Here is a 10,101-nt window from a genome sequence, read left to right on the forward strand (position 1 = left end):
TTATAATAACATAATAAACATTTGAGTGGATGTTTCAGGCCTTATTACTTTTGCAAAATCCATAGAAAAATAGATGAAATATAAAAGTGTATGGTTAAAGAGCATTAGTCTCCATTGCACAATGGAAGGTGATAATTGAGTAACATTTTAACTCAATTATATCATTTATTGAATCAGGCGTTACTTTGCGGAGGTCCATATCAATGAACTAAAATAATTTCCTTGCTCACCCGTGACCTTACGATAGCTAAGCTTATGCAAAATATGCGTGTTCAGGCAGTTCCACACTGTAAGAACACACACAAATCACACAAACCCATCTATCAGCACCACCACACCACACTGACTGAAAAAGAGTGCAGACCTGCTAAATCACATCAGGCCCCCGCTGAAAAATAACTAGATGCCAGAATAGATGCCAATGCACAGTTTATCATCCAATGTCAGTCAGTAAGATAAAAAAAACAAGATTTATTAAGTGCAACTCTCTAACCAGTAAAAAACATTTTTTTAATTCTTTACTACTAAAATAGGTAGTTTGATGAAGTTAAGAATAAAACTTCATTTTACATAAGTGGGTCGATCAACTTTTTCTTTTTTGTTATAGACAACAGTGACAGTTTCTTAAAAAACTTTTATGATAAATGCTACTAATGTGCTTAGGAGATTGACAATTAAATAATAGGCTTGTAACTATGCCAAAAATGTACGCTCAATGAATGAAAACGACCACAGAAAACATGGAGAAACTCATGGTAGAGTAATCCAGGGGACGTAACCATGGCAATGCGGTACAGGGAAAAGTTGATTGACCCAAGTAGTATGCTTACCTTAGAAAATCTCTAAGTATGTATATACCTGTGTTTTGGGTACTGCTTGCTATGTGTTGGTGTGCAATAAAGAGTTATTGTGTATACAATTAGTATTGTCAATATTGTTTACCTACCAACCCAACTACCTATGTTCACATCACAATTCAACCCAGGAATTAAAAATTATCTCTATACTTTTAAACCAAGTAAAAGGTTAAAATTAAGAGATCATAGGCACTGTGAAATTTTCCATACTAACTTTAGCTCACTACTTGCAATTGATTTACAAATTGACACTAGGTATGAATTAAATGTGACTAAAACAACTGAACATGATATCATACAGCCATTTCCGACAATTAGCGTATATTTATTACGCATGCATACTTTTGGTAGGTATTTCTGTGAACATGAAGTCGTGAACCAAAACGCTTCAATAATTACATACTTACATATTAGTAAATGAACCCTGAAAATGTAAATAATGACGAAACCCTTGTAAAATCTCAACCTGTCAAAACAAGCTAGCTACCTTCTGAGTACATAATGCAGTGATGTCTGACCTTCCATAATTCCAACATCTCGTGTATTTGACAAAGATATGAGTTGACTCCATCAATCCTAAGATAAAATATAACTACTTATCTATGATAAAATCGGATTAGTTCTTTGCTCCTTTTTGGATGGCGTGCACAACATTGATCTGCGAGATGTACTTAATGCAATTCATTTTTTTAGGGCGGAGAAACTAGCTAGAGTAAAGCCAAAAAAAATACATAAATTCTAAAATAAAATAGTACTTTACTAAACTAACCTTAAAATTCAGAACACAGTCCAGATGAAATTCTTTTTGTCAACAAGTTGCACCAACAGTTTATGCCTAGTATCACTAAACCATAAAACTTGAGCGCATTACGTGCGAAAATGGCGACGAAATGGTCAATTTTCATTTAGTAAACTTTCCTCGGTTACACTACCATATAAACACTTCCGACGTAACAAATAAACATCAACTTGCGATAAGTCAGCCTACAAATAACATTTATAACACCAAAGCATTTTATAATGCGGTTTAAATAAAATTATAGTAGATTCTGTGCTTCATTTAGACTTAAAACAAAATAACAGAAAGAGCAGATTAGTCAAACGCAGTCAATGTCTGGTACAATTTAATAATGAATCGTAGGTACAGTCAGAGTACAACCGAAAATTCACAACAATAGACAACTTGATAGGTTTAGGTTGGGTTTAGGCGACCTCTTGACAGTTTCGTTTCAGTGTGTATTGACAATAAACAACAATCAAGGTGAACAATCTAGTCTTGGTTTTTTATAAACATATATTTAGAAAAATTAATTTAGTATAAAATTTAACCGAAATAATTTAAAGCATGATTAATTTATTTCATTTGTTATTGACTTTAAAAAAATCGAATCAAACGATTGGTACAAGCGGATTTCGGTGTTAGGGTGTTGCCCAAAGAGTATGAGTATGAGTATAAGGTGTTGCCAAAGTTTATGGCATCTAAAGAAGTCAAGCCCAATATAATGTTATTATGATCTTTTTTTTCAGTATATATTTCTGTAACGAAATTTACTAAAATTTACCTGAAAGTCTCCAAGTTTGTTTTATCATGTATACCATAGTTTACATTTCCGTTCCATTTATTTTTACTACTTCTGCCATCTATAGTCTTAAAACTATGATTTTTAAAAAAGGGTACATTTTTTTTCTTATTTGTGTTTTGCAATGAATGTCTGTGTTTTGAGACAGTTTTGTCTTTCGGAAACCTTTGTCCTCCCTTTTTTCCGAACAAAACGGGGACTATGCAACACTGTGGCATGCTCGATATTTTTATGGTACGGTTTTAAGGTGTATTAAATATAATTTTAATCTAAACTTTGTTTTCACGCCCGTAATAACAGACTTTGAAAGCTATACTTAAAAACCTCACGCAACAGTGCGCCATCTAGTGAGACAAAAACGATAGCCCTCATTCCAAGAGCGTACCACAAAACTAATAATAATAGTAATAAACAAAGAGACTAACTTAAAAACAGTTAAAATTAAGTTAATTTTATTGACACTAAAAGTAAAGGTAATTTTATAGTAACATGGAATACTATTAAAATTCAGACATCTGCAGGGCTACTACGTAACTTGTAACTCGAAGTTCGTGTCATGCGGTCTCTCTGACACATACTATTTAATACAAGAGCGAGAGGGATGGCACAATACGAACTTAGAGTTTCGTAGTAGCCCTGCTGGATTAAAAAGGTAAGAATCCAAACTAGAAAATATAAAAAAACCTGTGTCATTAGTATTGTCAGCTATATAAAAAAACTGTAGTTCCACCAATACTTTGTACTGAGCAATGGTAATAAAAATATCTGCGGTTTACTAATGTTTCGGCGAATAACGTTTGACAACCTGTTTCATTTCGCAACTTTTCATTTCCCAACTGTTTAATATTTCTGAAACTAAATATTTCAGGATTTTTATAAAACTAACCTAATCTAACCTAAAGAGTTCTACACGATGGCCCTGAAATAAATCCTGAAATATTTACAGTTTTACCCCCTTATTCATAAAACTTAACAAGCCTATGTTAACTAACAAATGCTTTGTCCCTTTCTAACAAATACAAATGTCGAACTGACAGATAAGGAGAAACGAATTTTAGCGGCATTTTAACTAAAATAGGTTTGATTGTCGTTTATGAATAAGGGGGTTAGAGTTTGCGAAATGAAAAGTTGCGAAATGAAACAGGTTGCCAAACGTTACGTTGCGAAAAGGCAGTACTCGATATTTGCGAATAGTTTGTTCATCACTACGAAACACACTATATTTCTTATAGACCAAGCTCACTATTAGCCGTTCTCTAGGCACGTCACATAAAATTTATTTAGCTTATTTATTTATTTAGCTTGGTTTATAAGAAAGATAGGGTGTGTTTCGTAGTGATGGACAACTATACACCGATATTTTTATCATTTTATGTCATAAAAGACAACAATAATCGCAAGCGAGACGCACAACAAGGTGAGGTGACGATGCTATTAAGTAAAAAAATACTAAAATTATTAGAAAATAAATTGTACAATTCATAAAGAACAACATCACGGTTTTCCCTAAATATGCAAATGCAAATCTATACTAATATTATAAAAAGGTAGAGTTGGTGAGTTTGTGAGGTTGTAGGGGGGTAATCTCTGGATCTTCTGATCCAATTTAGATGAAATTTAGTATACAGATAATTTGAGGCACGGGGAAGGACATAGGATAGTTTTTATCCCGGAAAATAGCATAGTTCCGGCGGGATAGCGATAAACGAACTGATGAGGTTGATGATGATGAACTGATTTTCACTACCACCACTGGGGTGCTAACTCTGCATGCTTGCATTATTGCTTGCATGCTTGCTTGCTATCATGCTTTCTTGCTTGCTTGCTTGCATGCTTGCTTGCATGCTTGATTGCATGCTTGCTTGCACTATTTCTTGCACATTTGGGAGTATGCTTGCTTGATCTGTTGTTTGCATGCATGCTTGCTCTATTTCTTGCACATGTGGGATAATGCTTGCTTGATTTGTTGTTTGCATGCATGCCTGCCTTCTGGCTTGCACACTTGCGTGCATGCTTGCCTGTATGCTTGCTTGTATGCTTAAATGCATGCATGCTTGCACTATTTCTTGCAAAATTACAGGCTCACTTGCTAGCTTGCTTAGATGGTTGCTTGCATGATTGCTTGCTCGCTTGCTTGCATGCTTGCCTATATGCTTGTTTGCATACTTGAATGCATGCTTACTTGCATGCTTGCTGGCACTATTTCTTGCAAAATTACATGCTCATTTGCAAGCTTGCTTAGATGGTTACTTGCATGCTTGCTTGCTTGCCTGCATGCTTACTTGCATGCTTGCTTGCATACTTGCTTACATGCCCACTTGCATGCTTGCTTGATTGCTTGCTTCTTTGAAATGTTTATGGTTCACGCGAGCGAAGCCGCAGGTAAAAGCTAGTATCTGAGATCTGTCTCTACCATTACCATAATTTAATGTATCTGAAACGTTTAATGGCGTCAGGACCTATAAATCTAAATGTGCAAATTTATTCCATTCAGAAACAGTAGTACAGTCTACACCACATACGTCAAAGGCTCGGGCTCTCAATATCCTATCCATTTGCCACCATGAATTGTTGTGTATATATTTTTACAAATGGTTTGTGATACGTGTGAACCTAGATTTGTATACTTCTACATTAGTGTATGTTGGGGAATTCCTTCTGAGCCAGATTCTAGATAATCTGAATACTTACTTCGAAGTTCATAGATAAGGTGACTGACTGGGCGCAGGGTTCAATATATAATAATGAGAGAAAAACTAACAGTAAGTAGATAAAGTAGGTATTTTAGACAATTCATTTGTAAAATTTGTAATTTAGCAAAATGAACCCAGCAGTTAAGCAGTATTGAGATAGGCAGTGTGTGTGTGTGTGGACATAAGTAATAATTACACAAGCGCTTTTTTTTCCTTAAGATTTTTTTTGCTTTTTCTGTTTACGTGTAAGAAAGTAACACACCTAAATACTTTAATACGAACCGGACCGTTCCTGACTTACAATCGTGATTCACCGTTTAGTTTATTACTTTAATCACCATAGATGTCTCATGAGACCTTTAGTAATATTACAAGTTTGCCTTCTTTGTTATTTCTGATTGGCGAATTTATATTTATAAATATTTTCTAAGGCTGTATGTAGGTATGTTTTATCGTGAACAAAATAGTAAGTTTAATATTTAATAATATTTGACTTGCATTATAAAATTTGTAATAAGACTAATTAAAAAAAACGTAGTAATTTTACCATATTGTACATTCCATAATTATATACATATTAATATTATGATCATTACGTATGTGTTCCATTGACACCTAATGCCTTTTTTACTTTATTTCTACCCTTGAGAAGAAAGTATAATTTTGTCCACGTGTGTTAAACATGATTTGCCTCACTTTCTGAGTACGGGAGATGAAAACATAGTTTTTAAGTTTTGTTTTCTTATTGAAAGCTCAAAACTTCAAAACAATTTTTAATTGCCGTAAGTAATGGTACCGTGTGCGAATACCGTATATGAAGGGGTTGGTTGGTAAGAGATTAGTACATTGTGACAAGAAAATTAGAACGGGCACTGACTCATTTACCGACCACGGGCTTCATGACAAGAACAAAAAGGTGGAGGGTTTTATGCGGGGGTTGCAACCGAGGTAGCCTGCATGTTACGACACTGTTTATGAGCAATTGCGATGAAAAATAACAACGAGTCGATGGCGCCGAGAGGAGCGTCTAACGCATACAACTGATTCCACCGTTGGGACGGTCATTTGGTCAGCGGGGCTACTACGAAATTCGAAAATCGAAGTTCGTGTCGTCTCGTCCCTCTGACAGATTTTCGAATTTTGGAGTAGACCCTCAGGTCTTATCAAGCAGCAGCATAAAAATAAAAAGCTTCGGATTTTTATAAAATGTATCTGGCGACATTAGCCGTTATGTCATCCCGGCACGTCAACGTCACTGTCTGTCTGTCATTTCATTAAGTTTCGATTGTACGCTATGTGATGTGCCCCCGTTTTCATTGTTTTTGTAAAATATAAACGTCAGAAAATGCCCTGATCTCATAATACGGTCTTAAAAACAAATTTAACATAATGTCTTGTATAAATGAGCCGGTGCTCAATATAATAGTGGTGGGTTTTCACCATAAAAAAGGCTGCCAGGTAAGTGTAGGCGTCAAGTGTTCATTTAATCAATAATGTTTTTTTGTGACGAGTACTTCGCATATGAAAAACAATTAGTGGTTTATATCTTATGTTTTCTTATTGCAAACGTAATATCGCAATACAACTATGAACTACACATAAGTGAAATCCTCCAATTCGCCGAAATATTCTAATTATTTTAAAATATGCATTCACTATTTCTTCTGTGACTAATATTTAAAACATTCAACTTTCTCACTTTTATCACAGGTTTACAACCAGTCGTTGTAGAACTGTAGGTAATTTTGAATTTGAGAATAAACTTTTTTAAACCTCTTAGGCTTAATTTGCTGTAGGACCTAAAAGAACTTGAAACATGAAGGACTTTAGTCTTAATTGAATTTGTTTTATTTCAGTTTTAATTTCAAATAATTGAAAAAAATAAACTGGCACAGCTGTGATTTTTTATATTTGTTTTGTTTAGGTGGAACACTGTTACCCAGAGCTGGTCCCTGGACGGCCGGCGGAGCTGCCTTCAGCGTGGAGGCACCTGCCAGCTCTTGCCCTACCTGATGGCTCCCACAATTACCTATCGGACACAATATTCTTTCATCTGCCTGGACTGACTGAGCCAGCCCATACTGTTTATGCAATATCCTGTTTCCGCCAAATTCCTATTGAGGTAAGGTTATAATAATAATAAAATCTTTAAGACAAAATTGCACAAGAGAGGAAATAAACAATTACAAAGAAAAATAATACTTAGGTTAAACAAAGCACAATTAAATAATTTGAATCCTGACTCACCCAAGGCTTTGGGAAAGAGACAAATATAAGCTTAAAATGCCTCCATGCTCAACTGCATTACATTAAAAAGACAGTTATGAGTATTATTGTATATAACAAAATACCACAAGAACTACGCCAACTACAATAACTTATTGATGACAAAATTAAGGAAATGTTTAATAAAGAAATGTTTCTACAGGTTGAAAATAAGGAATGATAATCTGAGACAGTAACAATAATTGATGCAGTAATTAATTTGATCTATGTAAATAAATAATATAATGACAGCTAAATTATAACATTGTATTAGTGACTATTGCATCAACAACAATTTGACATTATTATATGTATGTATAATTTGCATGCCATTATTGGTTAAACATGTGAAACAAACAATTATAATTGTTATAATAACCACCTACATTGTACTTACCATATAAATATTCTTTCTTTCTTTCTCACAAACTAGGCAAGGCCTGTATCTTGTAAGGTAAATTATATTCAACTTAAACAAATTAAGTTTGCGATAATTGGATTTATAATTGACATTTAATTGGGCAGAAGTACTTTTAGTTAGAGATGGGTCAGATCCTGGTTTTGCCAGGTAATGGGTATAATTTTTGCCGAATCTGCCTGAAAACCGGTAAAATTACCCAGCATTAAACTGCCTTTAAAATCCACTGCTCGGAAGGGCTAAGCAGTGCGGGGTGCAGTATTGTTCCAATGGAATTTTGGGTTACCGTATTTTAAGTTTGAAATCGCCGCGATTTCAGGGAAAAATAAAAAGAAATCACTGTATGTGATTTTTTTTTAATGATTGTTAGCTACAAAATGCTATGGTTATATAGTTATTGATAATAAATCAGAAAAATAACGTTCCGTTACAGGTACAGGCCATAAAATTAAAAAGTGGTAATTTAATTTGTCAAACGAAATGTTTCAACCATAGACAAAAGATCAGCGGGGCTACTCCGAAATCCGAATTTCGTGTCAAATTTTGTTTGTTAACAAATAAATCATCACCACACAAATTAATAAAAGAAACGTGAAAATTTGAACGAGTCTTTCTAAGTTACAATTGAACGCTGCGTTCATATTCGCTTTAAAAATATATACGTGTGAGTAACATATGCCCACACAAACAATAGATCAAGAATACTGGCTGACAGATTTGACCTGTCTTTGCTCTATTACAGTTGAATTTCGGTAGAAAACTACAATAACTTGACAGCTAATGCACAAATTTCATACGCAATGCTCGAATATAATGTAGCCTTATCAGAAAAGGCAGAGGGATTTATTTTTGCTACATTCAAGACGAATTTCAAGTTGCTTATGAGTTCACTTTCATTAAGAATTTACGAATTAAGGTGTAGAACAAAGAATGCATCGGACTTTCTAGAAGACTTTTAATAAAAAGTTTTAAAGAATTAATTTAAAACTTAAATTAAAGGTAAAATTTATAATTTCTTTAAATCCAAAGTTTAATTAATATTATTCAGCCGGATTAAGACAGTTGTTGTTTTTTAATACTTATCCCCCCCCCCGGCATCGATTTTTGAATAAGTACGACGAAACAATAGAAATACCGAGATTATGGGAGCACGAGCCGCGGATTTTCATCATCCTACATTTAGTACCATCATAAACTAAACCTTAAGGGCATATGATAAGGTATAAAACTGTTTTATTTATTACCCCTTGGCACTGCATTAATTATAATGCAGTTTTACAAATATTTCATCAGGTGATTTTGTCAGTTCAACTGAACAATGTGTGAATAATAGAGAATATGTATACATGGTATACAAGTTTTTATTCAAAATAATTTAATTTAACATCAAACATCAAATGGAATTTAGTATGAAATTTTTATGGTCATGGTATAGTCCATGTCGGATTTTAACTTCTACTTAATTAAATCTTCAAATGTCCATCTTTGTGTTTTTGGGCTATTTAAAAAATTATTTCACTACTCCTGAGTCCTTACTTTTAATAACAGACCTATCACTTAAGACCTAGATGTGGTTCACCAGCTTTATTTTGAATATTATTCAAAATTATTCTTAAAATTCTTTATTCAATAACAATTTGTACTTTAAAAAGTACATTCATCTGTTATTTTTAGTGTTAATTGGTCCCTTTATAAAGTATGCGAGGGCTCACAAGGTTATTTGAACAAAAAAATACCTGCACATTCACTATTTTCAGGGTTTTTTTTTATTGTGGTTAACAAATTTTTCATACATTGGGCAATCTTGAAAGTGTACCACATCAAAGGTGTGTCTTCATATTGAACCAAAATTCGAATGAAAAACCTGTAAGGGTGTTCAACCAACTAACAAACCAACCTAACAACCTGCTGAAATATTACAAATAAATTTCAAAACACCCTGTAGAATGGGTGAAAACTTCAATTGAGCTTCAATAAACAAAGAGATGAGGAACGTATTTAATTTGTCCAATTTTCTTTCAGCAAGTGGTCCAAAAAACGGAAGACATGACGAGGAGTTCAGTCCAAAAAAGTGTCTGTGTTGTATGTCGCTCCCCTCTCTTTGGACGGCTTGCCGTCAAGATGGAGCTAGTAGTGCGAGCCTGGTTCCTGGAGGGAGATTTCTCCCAGACTAAACTGTTGGAAGATGCTTACAACCACCTGAACAGCTGTCCGTGCAGTTAGATCAGACGCTAGAAGGTATGTATCATACTTAGTAAAAACCTTTTTCATCACACTCACTCGTTAAC

General features: G+C 34.1%; 2 protein-coding genes across 3 annotated transcripts in view; one reads left to right on the plus strand and one right to left on the minus strand.

Moving 5' to 3' along the window:
- The window catches only part of LOC141428065 (serine/threonine-protein kinase tousled-like 2), a 47,015-nt gene extending 44,931 nt beyond the window's left edge, over positions 1–2,084 (minus strand). The window contains exon 1 of one of the 2 annotated variants that reach the window (XM_074087798.1): positions 1,627–2,084. The gene's annotated coding sequence lies outside the window, so the exon portion shown is untranslated. The remainder of the gene's footprint in view (positions 1–1,626) is intronic. The other variant, XM_074087801.1, reaches the window with a different exon arrangement.
- A 4,291-nt stretch (positions 2,085–6,375) lies between these two features.
- Positions 6,376–10,036, plus strand: LOC141427721 (late secretory pathway protein AVL9 homolog). The gene is made up of 3 exons (XM_074087317.1): positions 6,376–6,588; positions 7,055–7,252; positions 9,836–10,036. Exons 1-3 carry the CDS (start codon positions 6,520–6,522, stop codon positions 10,034–10,036), a joined length of 468 nt encoding a protein of 155 aa, XP_073943418.1. The 5' UTR covers positions 6,376–6,519.
- Positions 10,037–10,101: the final 65 nt, after the last annotated feature.

This window comes from Choristoneura fumiferana, chromosome 5, assembly GCF_025370935.1.
Source record: "Choristoneura fumiferana chromosome 5, NRCan_CFum_1, whole genome shotgun sequence".
Taxonomy (NCBI): domain Eukaryota; kingdom Metazoa; phylum Arthropoda; class Insecta; order Lepidoptera; family Tortricidae; genus Choristoneura; species Choristoneura fumiferana.